This window comes from Lactuca virosa, chromosome 5, assembly GCF_052849685.1.
Source record: "Lactuca virosa cultivar CGN04683 chromosome 5, Lactuca_virosa_CGN04683_v6, whole genome shotgun sequence".
NCBI classification, from domain to species: Eukaryota; Viridiplantae; Streptophyta; class Magnoliopsida; order Asterales; family Asteraceae; genus Lactuca; species Lactuca virosa.
Genome location: NC_136430.1, coordinates 38,608,259 through 38,623,357, shown reverse-complemented (window position 1 = coordinate 38,623,357; position 15,099 = coordinate 38,608,259). Strand labels below are relative to the sequence as shown.

Sequence of the window (15,099 nt, the reverse complement as noted above, 5' to 3'; positions counted from 1 at the left end):
CCGAGTTCTTCTCTCTTTGGCATCTTCTTCCCCCCACTCGACATCCCACCCCTTCTCTTCTTCTTCCTCCCTTCGTTCTTTGTTGGAGCTAATGTGGAGTTTGCCACCCTATACATGACTCCCTTCGGCCTAAATGCTTGGGGAGCAAAGAAGGATGATAACTTCATGCCCTGGAAGTTAGAAAAGGAAAAATCAAATGCATATCCATCCAAAAATTGCACCTTTTACTAGTAATGCAATAAAATTCAAATGATTTTGAAATCATGTACTTAGCTTAACAAATTTATCCCTTTATTATAAGTTAAACTCTATATATTGACCTATTTTATGTTAATTTGACATGATTCGTGGTTTCCAACCCTATATTAAAAAATTTATTGGTTGAACTACTGCCGTAACACACACGGGTTCAAACCCTCACCCTCGTTACCGAAAATTTGTTATCATTCTACGAGTTTCGATTTATTTATTACAATTATCCATAAAACTATCCGTATATTGTTATTATAGAAAGTAATACATGCATTATAATATTAGTCTAACTACAAAATAAAATGATCATTTTGTTTACTCGATTTAATCCTAATCGTCCAAACCCTGGCGTAATTTGTAAAATTTGATTTGGGAAGCACTGTAGCACATGCTCCATCACTGAGCATGAGAATAGTCTCTACTTTAACTACGATTAGTTCCCACGTGCAGATTAACCCTGGTTAATTTTCACGCGCTCCTCTGCCCCCTCAGTCCTCACACACCACTCGCATTTTGTATGCACAGAGAATAAAACCCACGTCCACAAGACGACAGGCTTTCGGAAACCCTAATTCTCCCAAAAGTTTCTCTCTCTACATTGATGTGCATACAGATTTATGCATACATGCACGCTTATCGGAGCTGATTATTGTCTCGCTCCGTCGATCGTGGGATCATTCTCTCAGCGGCAGAATCAAAGGTGCGATTAGTATCATAATTTTCATTTCGGCGTCGATTTTGTTTAAGCTTTTGTATCTCAATCTGATCCTTCTGCTTTTTGTATGTTCTGGCCGAAAACGATCGTATCTGCCATTTTTGGCTATATAATCTGAGCTTACAGTGAAATGATTCGTATACTTTAATGCTTCTGTGAGAACATCTAAACTGCTTGAGCTCTTGAGGATGTCTGAATCAAGTTTTTTTAATTCGTTTAATGAAAAAATTCTTCTTAATCGGCGGTTTTCCCGGAAAATGCAGTAAAATTTGGTCGGGAAAACTTTCTGTTTTTGTTGCGTGTTGGTTCTGTAATCGAGGTGAATAATTTCCTTCCATCTTCATATAAATATTTGTCTTCTTAAGCTTATTTAACAAGCTGGTTCTTCCCATTGAATAAAGTGAAAAACCGAATAGGAAATCCTTTAGTCAAACTCCTCTATGATTCGGCGGTAGATTTCTTTTCCTATTGTTTTCTCTTACGCAAAATTTGATTGATTCGATGTTTACGCCTTACTGTGTACTAATTAATATTATAATAATCTCGTGTTTATGCAGTACAAGTACAAGTCGCCATTTCAATCTCTCCGCTCCTGTTATCTATAGAGTCAAAAAAACGATTCTCACAATCTCGCTCTCCGTCTGATCCTTACGATTTCTTCGTACAGCCTACCGGACGCATATGTATACAAAACGTTGATGATAGCTACGCTAAAGTTCATCGTTCGAGTTTAGATCCGAATCAAAGCAGACAGATATAAACGTTTCATCAGCTTAGTTTCTCCGATTCCTCTATAAGTACATGCTTAAGCTCCAGTTTCCGGCGAAAATATAGGTTCCGATGAATTTGAGGTCCGGTAATGGTTTCACGAAGAAGGAATTATCGTTAAGGCTGCGTATCGCATTGGTTACGGCCACATGTACGGTGGTGCTAGTGGTTGTTGCGTTCGTTACAGGTGTGGTATTCATCGCAGTTCCCATTAAATCCTCTTATTAAATCCGCTTTTATATTTTCATCTATCCCACCTTAAATTCAACTTTGATGTTCAATCGTTCACCACTTGAATTTTCTCTACCTTTAGACACGATGGGTCCAGTTCCTAATTCACACACCATAATTTTGTCGTCATCATTGAATGAACAACTCGGATTCTATCAACACCTTTTGAAAACGATTTACATCTTTATTAATTAATTAACCAACTTATAATAATTTACATCATCTCTTGATCTTATCAGGTACGTTGCAATATGGTCGTATATTAGTGGAGCCTAGGAGTACTCTCGTTGTTGCCAAGAGTACTGCTTACAACAGCACGATAAATCCCAGTCTCCATCGCAAGCTTCTTCACAATCATGGTAAATTCATGTTCCTTTACTTATTTCGTCATCATAACAATTAATAACAACAACAATCTCTCATAATAATAATAATAATAATACTTATTATTACCATTGTGTGAATTAAAATTTGGTATCTGTATTTTTGCATCAACATTGTGTCTGTCATCTCCGGTGAGCTTTTTATGCTTAAACGCTGCACACTGCAGCACTGGGGAAACGACACACAGCCTCTTTGCTCAGATATGTTGGTGTTGAAGTACGGCTTCTGTTGTATTTGGTGGTGCACGTATGTTTCATTCTACTGGTCAATTCTATTACATGCTGGTGCTTTACCATTCCCCATTTAATAACCCCATGCAAACGATTTGGACTTATCCTTATATAATAAATAATATATAAGGTATAATCCACAACAAGTTTTCACTTAATTATTCTAGATAGAGACCTATGAAGCCTGAAAATTTACCTAATTTGTTAATTTATTAGTACGTATTTAAGTTTCGAACCTGTAAATTTATTTCCATTAAGTTCCACCTACTTTATTAATTGGCAATTTTAACTCAACCATATCTTTTACAAGATTTTTTTACATTCATTATGGTATTCTTTTGCCAATGATTAATAGAAAACTATTTGCTCACTTTGCTATACGTATATATATACACTATATAGTACATTCTTATAAATTTTTTTATTTGTTTTTGTATTAGATGGTCAACCTTACTTTTCCCTATATTTTTAATATTTTATGTGTACCTTTGTTAGTCATATTTCCTATGATATGTAATATAGGTTTGCAAATAATGTTTTTGTTGTATTGGAGATTGGTCCTAAATCTATAGGCTATTGTTGTTATGTGTAAAAAGTTAGGTGGTGATTTTTATGTAGCGAAAGAAACAGATAAAACTCATAGTAGTAATATGACTGTAGTCCCTAGAACTACATTAAATTGGAATTTGGATGCTAAATGTCACATGTGAGTCGTTCATTAGACCATATTTGGAATTTTCATTTGAATCGACAATATGCGCATTTTGGTGAAAGGTAGCGCATGTTAGCTTGCCAGGCATCTATTTCTCATTAATTGGAAATGTTATTAATTTGTTATCCATGCTTAATATTGATTTGCCAATTTTTTTTTTTTTTTTTATTTATTTATTTTTTTTTTTTCATGTTACACCATAACGAAAAAAGTCTGGGTTTTGTCTTTCTAGATGATGGGTTCCCTCCGTATTTTAAAATTTTAATATAATATTTTGTTGTATTGATTCTAACTTCTTGGTGATTTCTTCGGTATTTTGCATTTGATAAATAATATAATAAAAGATTTTAATCAATAACAAAATCTTATATAATAAAAGATTGTAATTGAATTTATTTATTTTAAATTACCAATATTTTATATTATAGACTGATACATGTAATGATAGGTCAATTTCTGAAGGAACATTTAAAATTACGTACATGTGTTTTATAATATAATAAACAAAAGAACAATCTTTTTGTTTTGGTACAAATAAAAGAGTTATAAAATACTTACTCAGATTGTTATTATTCCGTATTTAGTGGCTATAAAATATTTACTCAGATTGTTATTACTTCTTTTTTTTTCGAAAATTAACAAAAATATTACACTAGTTTAACATTGTTTATCTTTGAAAAAGAAAAGATTATATCGATCCTGAAAGCTAAAATTACAGAGAAGTACTCTGACCTGCCGGGAAACAAAGAAACAAAAACCTGCACACGTTAGAAACGAAAGGAAGTAATAAAATTGTCAAATCATTTTTTCAGAAGAAAATAAAAGACTAAAAAAATGGTTTAGGGACAAAAGCAAAATACTTTCTTCTCCTTCCTAAAATTTTGTTAAAGTGTATGGCAAAAATGTTGACTTTTCACTTATTTTGCCCTTTTTACGTAAAAAAATTAAAGCAAAAGAAAGTCACCATCTCCCTCTCTCTTATTTTGTTTTGTATTTTACTGAATGAATTTGGTTTGCGCAGCAACACAGGTGGAAATAAACCGAATATGGGGCGACAAGTGTTCAAAATCCGACATTGTCATTAACCAGGGTCCCACAGATCCCCTCCCAAGCGGCATCCCCACTTACACAGTTGAAGTCATGAACGTTTGCACCACCGGCTGCGACATCTCCGGCATCCATCTCAGCTGCGGTTGGTTCAGCTCCGCCAGGCTCATTAACCCCCACCTCTTCAAACGCCTCCATTACGACGACTGCCTTGTCAACAACGGCAAACCCCTCGTTAACGGCCACACCATCTCCTTCCAGTATGCTAATACCTTCCGTTACCCTCTTTCCGTTTCCTCCGTCATCTGCTCATGACCTACGTACGTGGCAATCTTATTTTTTCCTTTGGGAGTTTTGGGTTAATTCCTTCCCTACTATAATTTTTGCACAAGCATCAGATTCAGATGTCAAAATTCAACTCTCTAGTGTAATGCAACGTCCAATTCAACTAAACATTAAAGGGTTTACGTACATTTAATTTCCAGTTTGTAGGGGAGGAGAGAGACTGCCTACTTGTATATGAGATGATTAGAGCTGAAATTTTGGTAGATATAACTTCCGCTACTATGTGTATATCTATATATACATACACATATACATATATGTATATGTGTATGTAGGTTGCCTTGCATTCTAATTCAGTCGTTAAACTTTTTTATCAACAAAAATTATTTACGTATTTTAAATTTACTTAACTTAAATTGTACCAACCTGGACAAAACAAAATAATGAGACCCTTACAATATAAAAATAATAATAAAGAAGGTGACTTTTTTGTTTTTTTATTTTTAAAAAAGACCATTGCTATAAATTTCTTCTTAAATCGTTTTTGTAATATTGCTAGATTATGACACGCGAGAACATATAAAAAAAATACATATAAAGGTTATAACTAATCAATGTTTCGCAAAAAATTATTAATTATAAAGATAGAAGTTTTATCATAATGGTTAAAACTAATATATACATTGTTATGAATATTCGATCTAGTCGACATTTATTTCTATTTTCAAATGATTATATAATCTTTTTTTAGTTATGAGATATAAAAATGAAACTATTTCTATCTTTCTTCATATTGTTCTCATTTGATGGAAAATCAATTAACCTACTAATAAGATCCAGAACGATAGGGTTATGATACAAATTCAATGTCTCAATCAAAAACATTTTAGCTTAAAATTTTAAAACATTATATGCAAGTTTAGATTGAAACTTTGTCAAATTACTAAAATGCCCTTGACTATGTTTTGTATTTTTAAACTAAAACGTTGCCAAATAACTAAAAATGCCCCTAATCATCTTTTTATAAGTTTAGATTGAAACCTTGCCAAAATATTCATACTTAGTAAGTTTAGACTGAAACTTTGCTAAATTACTAAAATGCTCATGATCAACATGTCACTAATCATCTTTTTATAAATTTAGGCTAAAACCTTGCCAAACTATTCATACTTAGTTAATTTAGACTGAAACTTTGCCAAATTACTAAAATGCTCACGATCAACATGCCACTAATCATCTTTTTTTTTTTTTTTTTATAAATTATAGCACCCGAGTCGCCAGGTATGAAGTTAATGATTCATTCTATTTTAATTCAAGTAAAAAGGTGGTGGGGGACTCGTGAGTACATTGGGCATACACTTGGTACGCACGGCGTACTCCTTGCATGCGCATCATCGGTTGATTCCCGACGTACGTTGGGCGTACCTATGCGTACGTTGTTACGTTGGGCGTACTCAAGTCAGGGAAACCCTAATTTTTAGGGTTTGCACCCTATTTAAAGACCTTAAGTCCCTTAAGTCTGTTACCCTCTTAGCCTTCACTGCCCTTTTAGTGTCAATCTTGAACCCAAGCCTTCTTGAGTGCATCTTTGAGCTTACCTTGAGTGTTTTGGTGTTCTTTAGTGGTTTTGAAGAAGAATGATGTTTGGGAAGAAGCAAAAGAGAAGAAGGAGCTTGTAGATCCAGAGTTTGTGCACCATTTCTAGCCTACTGAAGGTATAAAGTTTGAACCTTGATCATTACAAGCTTAGATCTAAGTTTAGGGTAGATTATGACATCTTTTGGTCCCATAGCTTGGTTTCTTTTGGAGTATGAGCAACTCCAAGCCATTTGAGTTGTCCTTTTGGACTCTTGAAAGTGTGTGTGGTCATAAAAATCATATCTTGGAAGTTAAGACTCAACCATGCATGTGTTAGTGACCAACTAAGTGAGTTTATGAGCTTAATTCATAGTTTGATCCCCAACAAGGCATGCAAAAGCATAAAGTTTACAACTTTATGGATTAAGACGTTATTTTGAGCTTGGATCTAAGTTTTGGACGTTAGGGCTTAAGGGAGTAAGTCATGGGAGCATTTTTGGCTGACTGACCAGTACCCTGGGCGTACGAGCCGTGTACGTCGTGCGTATGCAGTGTGTGGGCTTAAATGACTTGTGGGCTCGATTAGTGTTGGGCTTTTGGACTTGCTTAGGTTGGGCCTCAAGCCTACCTGTTATTACATGACATTTTTGGGCCTAAGGCCATGTTAGGTGTTCTTGGGCCATATTGGGCCTTAGAGGCCTTATAGTTGGGCTTGGATGCCTTTTTGGACTTTGTATGGTTTTGGGTCTTGGAGGGAGGGAGGCCCAATGAGGCAAGGGTAAAGAAACCCTTTTTGCCTTAAGTCAAGAATTAGGGTTTGGGCTTTCGAGTTAGAATGTGGCCTAATTTTTAATTAGGATTTTATGTTTGTGCGTTAGGAAGAGGATTTCGCGAGTCATCCGTCGAGTGCAATTTGATATCTTCACTCTGAGGTGAGTCTTCCTTTTGCAGTATTCGTTGGTCGAAGGGACCAATGTCGGCCCACTAGTTGTATATGCTTGATGACTCTGTGATTCCTGTTATGATATTATGTGGTAATAGTAGGGGGTGAAATAGACCGGGTATCCGATTGAAATCGACCGTAGGGGATTAAAAGCACCCAAATATGCTTGATAGTATCCAGTTGAAATATACCGAAGGGGCAAGCAAACATCCAGATATGATTGGCAGTATGTTTGTTTAGTATGTGGTATTTTGGGGGAAACTCACTAAGCTTCGTGCTTACAATTTTCAGTTTCTGTTTCAGGTACTTCTAGTTTGAAGGGGAAGGGCCCGGCCTGATCCACTACAGCCCTTTTACGACGTGCAAACCGACGTGCAAACCACGACACTTAGTGATTTATGTTACGCAAAAGAGAGTGACATTAAGAAAGTGTCATCTCTTCAAAAAATTTAAGGATTTAGGTCACGCATTATTGCGTGCCCTTAAATTAGTGTCTCATGTAAAAGTATTAAAAACACGGAGGGCACTTGTGCGTCCTCACTGAATGTCGTTTTATATTTTTTTTAAGAAACGCGCGTCTCCGAGGGAAAATGAAATCCCCAAATTTTTTAAACCCCACCTTCTTCTCCCTCGTCTCCACCCCTCATCCACATCCACTGCCTCCAATCCTCATTGCCTCTTCTAGCCTCAAACTGTGGCGATGCACCTTCCTTCTCAAAGAATGCTTCATTTACCACCATCGTCTGATTATGTGAGCCCAAGGAATTGACGTAGACGAAGAAAATTATGGATCAATCGCTTCACATCATGTTTAAGGTTAAGGGTTTGAGATTTCTTCCAAATCGACCCTCACACTAAATGGTTCGATCTCCTCTCTTTTTACCTTGTTCCCTCTACTACCATCGATGTTGATCTTTGAATTAGCAACAAGATGCCCTAGGGCCTCCGCCTTCACCCACCTCCAGCGCCTCCAACAAGAAGCCCTAGGGCCTCCGCCTTCACCCACCTCCAGCGCCTCCAACAAGAAGCCCTAGGGCCTCCGCCTTCACCCACCTCTTCACCCACGTCCAGCGCCTCCGCCTTCACCCACCTCCAGCGCCTCCAACAAGAAGCCCTAGGGCCTCCGCCTTCACCCACCTCTTCACCCACGTCCAGCGCCTCCAACAAGAAGCCCTAGGGCCTCCGCCTTCACCCACGTTCTCACGGTCGATCGTGAATCGGTTTTCAGGTTCTTCCAAGATTCAAACAATACGGAGGTGGAGGTAGGTTCCGATTTCGTATCAAAAGACTTCACCTTCAGGCGGAACAAAAACCTAGGGATCAATTCGATTAATCAGTAGAAAAAGTCAGACGTAATCTCAAAACTTGGCATGGAAAGAGTCTTGAAATCCACTTCATGTAAGTTATTCAACATGGATTGTCTATCTCCTGCTTCTTCTCTTAAATTAATAGCAGCCGGCAAAAGAACTTTGAGAATGATATCTGGTGCTTTCTTGATTCTCACCCAAACTGTGTTTTCTTGCAGGTTCGTTCATTAAGTTGCTACCCTCATCGACACACAATTAAATTAGTATCGGCCAAATATGCTACAATAGAGGATGGTTTCGTGGGTTCTTTCACCTTTACACCAACGAAGGTGGAGCTAGAGAGAGAGTTTATGGTGTGCAATTAAAGCTATTCAAATATGTTATTTGCCAGCCTCATCCAAGTTTCAGAACCAACTTATTCTCGAATAATCTCTGCTCAGATCCAATACCTTCCTTATTGTTATCTCACTCTTTAATTTTCTATTGCAGTTTACTCATGATCTTGAGCAACTGGTCATACGGGACCTTACCAAAGAGAGATGCTACACGTTTTTTTTGTGCAGTTAGTCTCTCTCTCTCTCTCTCTCTCTCTATATATATATATATATATATATATATATATATATAATTTACATATTTAATTTAATTTAATTCCTTTGAAGTGAATAAAGATGAGTAATTAATATATCATAGGTGAAAAAGTTTGGAAACGATAGCCAAATGAGGTTGATAGCTGCAGAGGTTGGTGGGTCTGCTGAAGCTGCTCCAGTAGATGCACAGGTTGAGCTTTTTGATGTTTTATTAGATGGTTGCAGAGAAGCAGTTAAAGGAGGAACTATGGACCCTAAGGTTAACTTACTTTCTTAAATTGCTCTATTCTATTCCATTAGAGTTTCTTATCAATTACGTGAATAGAAATGGGATTGTGGTTAACTTTAAAAATGATTTGTTTTGATGTTTAATCAAATCAGGGGCCATTGTTGGATTTTTTTGGTGCTCCTGTGAAGGCTAATGATGTATTAAGTCGAGTGGAAGAACTTCAACTCCTTGCAAAACGAGTAAACTGCTATAATGATCCAATCTCACAGTTTCAGGCTTTGATGTACCTCAAACCTGCAACTTGGTCTAAAGGTTGTGGCTGGAATCAGAGTAGATTTTTTCTCACTACATAAATAAATGCAAAGGAACTCGGTAGCTGTTCGTAAGCTAATTCACTACAAGGGACAACCGGATCCATTGAAGGGCGATGCCCTTAATAAGTCTGTAAGAGAAACTGCTCAAGAAGCTTTATCAGCTATATTTGCTGGAGAAGACAACAGTAAACCACCACCACAAGAAGGTCTTACACAACGTATACAAGGTTTTGGAAACACAAACTTTGACGTTCCATCTGATGATAAGAAGTCGTTTCTTAGTGATATGGTTGGCATTGGAAGTGCAACAATCAAGCAAGGGTTAAATAGCTTATCACAAGCTCAAACTCATAATAAAAATGACACAGGAACTTACAGGGGCCCTAATCTGAGAAGATCATTGACTAATGAATCGAGTTACTCTGATAGCAAAGAACTTTCTAGTCAGGCTGCACTTTCTTCTAGGTCATCAACAAATGCATCTGGATCTTGGAGTCAAGATCTAAAAACAAGTCAAATAGATACCTGAAAATGGGAATGCAAGCTCAAGTTATTCGAATGAAAAGAGTCGTGAAGAGAGGTTATTAGAGACCATTGTAACATCTGGTGGTGTTCGCCTTCAACCTACTCGTGATGTCATTCAGGTGTTCTTAATGGAGGCCTCAAAATTGAATGCAGTAGCTTTAAGTCATGCTCTAGAAGCCAAACTCCAATCTCATATGTGGCAGGTATTTGATTGGTGTTTTTTTATCCTATATAAGATTTAGTTTCCTATGTTTGTCACATTGAAATCCTTTCATATCTTGCTTCATTGTTCTTTAAACCAGGTACCTGGAACATTATAGATGAAGAAGATGTCCCATGTGGCCCACATTGTTATCTCCAGGTAATTGCTATTTCTCCCCATTTTTTTTAGCATTACATAGGTATTAGAGTATGAAAAATCATCTAGAGTATGAAAAAATAATGTTTTTAAATAATTTATTATGAACAATAATCCTCCTGAAAGTTTTTCATAGGATAATATGCAAAACACGAGTTTCTTGACTCATTTAGACTTCCACAGACCCTCTGTTTTGTGAATTACAGAAAAATAAATATGATATTTATTTTTCCAAAAGTCAAAAAGGCTAAATTGGAAAATGTATCAAGTTTTGATAAATAATATCCAGGTAAAAAATTATTACATATGCTAATGGGTAACAAGCAAGATCTTACATAAATTATTTTTACTTGATTTATTTTTTTTAGGTGGTTCGATCTATTGCTTCAATGGTAGATGAGACATTACGCCCCCAACTAATGACACTCCTCCCATGCATTTTCACCTGTGTCCGCCATTCTCATGTTGCTGTGAGACTATCTGCTTCAAGATGCATCACATCAATGGCAAAGTCAATGACAGTCAACATCATGGGCTCAGTAATCGAAAACATAATCCCTATGTTGGGTGACATGGCATCTGTGAATGCTAGACAAGGAGTAGGGATGCTAACGAGTCTGCTTGTTCAAGGATTAGGCACTGATCTTGTTCCTTATGCAAGGCTGTTAGTTGTCCCTCTTTTAAGGTGTATGAGTGATTGTGATCATTCTGTTAGAAGAAGTGTCACACACAGCTTTGCTGCCCTTGTCCCTCTTTTACCCCTTGCACGTGGTGTCTCTGCTCCTCCTGTATTGAGTGAATGCCTGTTGTCTAGAAGTAGTTGAAAGTCACCCTGAGAAGGTATCAGCAAGAGGGTATAAACTGGTTAGCCTTTTTAAAGAGGTTTAACCTTCATGGAATTTTATGTGATGATATGGGGCTTGGTAAAACCCTACAAGCATTAGCAATTATGGCATCTGATTTTGTGGAGCGAAGAACTTCAAATAACAATGAGGACCCTCCATCTTTAATCATTTGCCCATCTACCCTTGTTGGACACTGGGTATATGAGATTGAAAAATTCATTGATGCCTCTGTTATATCTTCACAGTTTCAAAACTACAATGTGATTCATATAGATGTTTAGCATTTGAGACAGATGTTTTGGAACTATTGTGTTTTGGATGAAGGGCATATAATTAAGAATGCAAAATCGAAAATCACATGTGTTGTCAAACAGCTCAAGGCACAACACAGGCTTATATTAATTGGAACACCAATTCAGGTTTGTTTATTTGCTCATTGAATTGGAGATTTGATTAGTTTAGTTATTCTGACTATGGTTTGTTTTATGCAGAATAATGTGTTGGAGTTGTGGTCTTTTTTTGACTTTTTGATGCCCGGATTTCTTGGAACAGAGAGACAGGTATGTTTTTATATCATTTACACTAATATAATATGTTATGCAATGCAACTGATTTTGGGTGTTTTTGTAGTTTCAAGCAACTTATGGGAAACCACTAGCTGCAACTCGTGATTCTAAATGTTCAGCCAAGGATGCTGAAGCAGGTGTACATGCCATGGAAGCATTGCACAAACAGGTATGCATGCAACTTTAGCTTTGTTTTTAGCAAGAAGAACATCTGGAATTCTTGTAAATATTGGTTTCCATCAAACATCTGTTGTCCCAAGTATGTTAGTCTTTCATCCTCTTACCATAATCACTAATACACAAGAATCATGTTACAAGCATTAAGTCGGTTTTTACAATGACGGAATCAACAAAGGAATGGAATTGCTGATTCCATTTGTGTCATTTCCAATTTTACATGGTAAAGTAATGCATAAAGTGGGTGTTGTATTTATGGATGTTGGAGGCTTAAAGCTTACTGAATACATTAAAGAGCAACTTCGTCTAAGAAATCTACATGTTTCTTCATTATACACTGTTCACTCATTGAAAGAGGTACTCCTTAGTCCTTATAAAATATATTTATTTTCATCATTTTTTTCTTAATAATGTTTTCTTGTTGTAGAATCTTTGCTATGTTGCTTTTGACTATGAGAGTGAATTAAAGAAGGATAATACAAAAGCATCCTACAAAGTTGCTTCTGAGGGATTCTTTACTCTCGAGAAAGAACGTTTCCAAACAGGAGAGATTCTCTTCCAGCCACATATTGCAGGATTAATGTAATCTTTTATCCACTTTAATATCTATAAACTTATGCCCTTAAATTTTTTTATATAATTTCCAATTTTACCCTTTTTGGTCTCAGAAATACAATGGGTCTACATCAGGTAGTGGCAGATTGCATTGAGCGTTGCCATGCTGCCAAAATGAGAACCGATCATACTTGGTTCAGGACAGTTGTGTTGGCTGGAGGCACTGCATGTTTACCAGGGTTACCAGGTATAAATTAATTTATAAATATAAATGTTTTTAATTTTTAATATAATATTAATTTATAAATGCTTCATGTTTTAATTAATTGTAGAAAGATTAGAAAAGGAAGTACATGATCTTCTACCTCCCTCCATATCCAATGGAATTCGTGTTATCACTTCGCCTTATGGTGCAGATTCTGCATGGTATGGAGCAAAACTTCTCAGCAATGTAAGCATCCACAACCCTAATTTTTTTTTAATATTTCTTTTATGAATTAAAAAAAAAGTATATTTTAATCTTTGTAGTTGAGCACATTTCCAAATTCATGGTGCATCACTGAGGAGACTCAGTCAAAGTCAAAAAGATCCCTCATATGGTGAAAACTTATATGCTACAAATAAGTGTCTTGTTGTAATCTATATAACTATGTAATAACAATATTTCAGTATTTCATTGAATTAATTTTTTCTCCCTCTTCTTAGTGATGTACAAAGCTTACCTCAGCAACTGGTGGGCCCGCTGTTGAATCAAATATTTTGAAGGCTCTTCAGGTTGATCGTTCATACTCTGAAGATCAATCCATCATACAGCCATGTGTGACTGTTTTAAGATGTCTTAATAGCTCTCTATATGGTAGTTTCAAGTCTGAAACACAAGAGCTTCTCTTTCAAGAACTCGTGTGTTTGTTTTGAAGCTACAATGGTGACATTCAAAATGCTGCTAGAATCGCTTTGTTATAGATAAAGATTTCCACATCAATGGTGCAACACATGCTTGATTATGTTTTGGAAAAATCAAGTCCATCAACTGGTACCCCACATGGGAAAAAGAAAAAGAAAGTAACAACAGGTAATAATATATTAATCTTTATGATAAATTGTATTCATAATCTGTAAATGTGCCGTTTTTTTAATACAAGTTGTTTTCTGCAGTGGGATAGTCACTCCAAGAAAGTATTTGAAGACCTGATTTCCACTATTGTCCCATGTTGGCTATCAAGGACTGAAAATCCAGAAGAAGTGTTACAAGTTTTTTTTGAATATATTACCTGATGTTACTGAACATAGAAGGCTTTCAATCATTGTGCATCTTTTGAGTACTTTAGGGGAGAGTGGAAGCTTAGCTTCATTACAGAAAGGTAAGTTTGTCTATTCCAGTTTTATCCTTGCTAAACTGCCATGTGTACATGTGCACATTCTGATTACTTCATTTTCTCTGATATTGGTTCAGATCTTGGTCAATTTTCAGCAATATATGAATCCTGTTTTCCAGTTGTTACAAAAGAGTGGGAAAAGTTAGAGATAGTTGGGGTTGGAGTTGCTACATATGAGGTATCTTTGAAGAGATTTAGATTTTTTATGAGCATTTCATGATTTACAGCTTTTGTATTAACTTTTACACTTGATGCTTACATTGTTACAAAAGAGTGGCCTGTTGTTGTTCGTGTTGACTACATTCCTTCTCGTGTTGACTTACCTGCTTTAGGCCATGGGAAATATGTTGAACCTGTTAATCCATTTCAATGGAAGGTAACTTTCTTCATTTATTTACTTGTTTGCTGCCAATTTGTATGCATAGTCATAGTTTGACTTAATTAGTTGCTTATTTTGTTTATTAGTTGCTTGTTTTCTAGCTTATTATAGTCACTGATTGGTTTCTTGTTATGCTTAAATCTTAACAGCTATCAAGGCAACCTTCAACAGTAGTTTTGGACTGGCACCTTCTTGCAGAAGATATCATGTACGTGTTCTTGTGCTGCTATTGTGGATTCGGGAACATCCTTGCTTACTGGTCCAACTGTATGTATCTCACGTGAAGCTTCTGTTAGAACTATTAATCTTAGGGATTTCAAGTTTTTCATATTTCTTGTATCTAATTAGTTTGTAAATTTCCGTTACAACTTTTATTGATTTGTTTTATTTTTCCATGGAACGATTATTTCTATGACATTAAATTTTATGCAATGGATTGTATTTTTGTATATGATATTTTATTTATTATGAGACATTAAATGCAAATTTAATTTGAAAATTAGTAAATCTATAAATAATATTTTTTTTAAACATATAAAATTACGATACGCACAAATGTGTGTCATCTTCATTTATGACATGGCCTTTCTTGACAGGGGCTTTAATGATACGCAATGCGAGTCGTAATTGCGCGTCGTAAGGTTACGACACGCAAATGCGTGTCGTCTTCCTTTATGACAGGGTCTTCCTTGATACGCATTGCGTGTCGTAAATGTGTGTCGTAAAACGCGTG

The 15,099-nt window shown here is 36.1% G+C and overlaps 3 protein-coding genes across 6 annotated transcripts; all 3 read left to right on the top strand.

Annotated features, from left to right (window-relative positions):
- Positions 1 to 793: 793 nt before the first annotated feature.
- LOC145116348 (protein TAPETUM DETERMINANT 1-like) lies at positions 794 to 4,894 on the top strand. 3 transcript variants are annotated; one of them, XM_079052690.1, is made up of 4 exons: positions 794 to 952; positions 1,525 to 1,922; positions 2,206 to 2,325; positions 4,314 to 4,894. In XM_079052690.1, the coding sequence occupies exons 2-4, from the start codon at positions 1,808 to 1,810 to the stop codon at positions 4,652 to 4,654; spliced, it is 576 nt and encodes a 191-aa protein (XP_078908816.1). In that variant the 5' UTR covers positions 794 to 952; positions 1,525 to 1,807; the 3' UTR covers positions 4,655 to 4,894. The 3 variants fall into 3 exon arrangements, with proteins under 3 accessions (XP_078908816.1, XP_078908817.1, XP_078908818.1); XM_079052691.1 differs by lacking the exon at positions 794 to 952 and adding an exon at positions 1,086 to 1,286; XM_079052692.1 differs by lacking the exon at positions 794 to 952 and adding an exon at positions 1,298 to 1,418.
- Positions 4,895 to 7,765: 2,871 nt separating this feature from the next.
- On the top strand, positions 7,766 to 10,313 carry LOC145117768 (protein CHROMATIN REMODELING 5-like). Its single transcript, XM_079054084.1, has 5 exons — positions 7,766 to 8,543; positions 8,671 to 8,805; positions 8,942 to 9,014; positions 9,146 to 9,301; positions 9,424 to 10,313. The coding sequence occupies exons 3-5, from the start codon at positions 8,949 to 8,951 to the stop codon at positions 9,622 to 9,624; spliced, it is 423 nt and encodes a 140-aa protein (XP_078910210.1). The 5' UTR covers positions 7,766 to 8,543; positions 8,671 to 8,805; positions 8,942 to 8,948; the 3' UTR covers positions 9,625 to 10,313.
- Positions 10,314 to 10,674: 361 nt separating this feature from the next.
- LOC145117767 (actin-related protein 8-like) lies at positions 10,675 to 14,755 on the top strand. Of its 2 annotated transcripts, XM_079054082.1 has the most exons (13): positions 10,675 to 10,757; positions 10,837 to 11,732; positions 11,805 to 11,873; positions 11,944 to 12,048; positions 12,484 to 12,638; positions 12,725 to 12,858; positions 12,944 to 13,062; positions 13,140 to 13,210; positions 13,317 to 13,683; positions 13,767 to 13,972; positions 14,065 to 14,165; positions 14,260 to 14,363; positions 14,516 to 14,755. In XM_079054082.1, exons 2-9 carry the CDS (start codon positions 11,607 to 11,609, stop codon positions 13,372 to 13,374), a joined length of 837 nt encoding a protein of 278 aa, XP_078910208.1. In that variant the 5' UTR covers positions 10,675 to 10,757; positions 10,837 to 11,606; the 3' UTR covers positions 13,375 to 13,683; positions 13,767 to 13,972; positions 14,065 to 14,165; positions 14,260 to 14,363; positions 14,516 to 14,755. The 2 variants fall into 2 exon arrangements, with proteins under 2 accessions (XP_078910208.1, XP_078910209.1); XM_079054083.1 differs by lacking the exons at positions 10,675 to 10,757; positions 10,837 to 11,732; positions 11,805 to 11,873; positions 11,944 to 12,048 and adding an exon at positions 12,057 to 12,413.
- Positions 14,756 to 15,099: the final 344 nt, after the last annotated feature.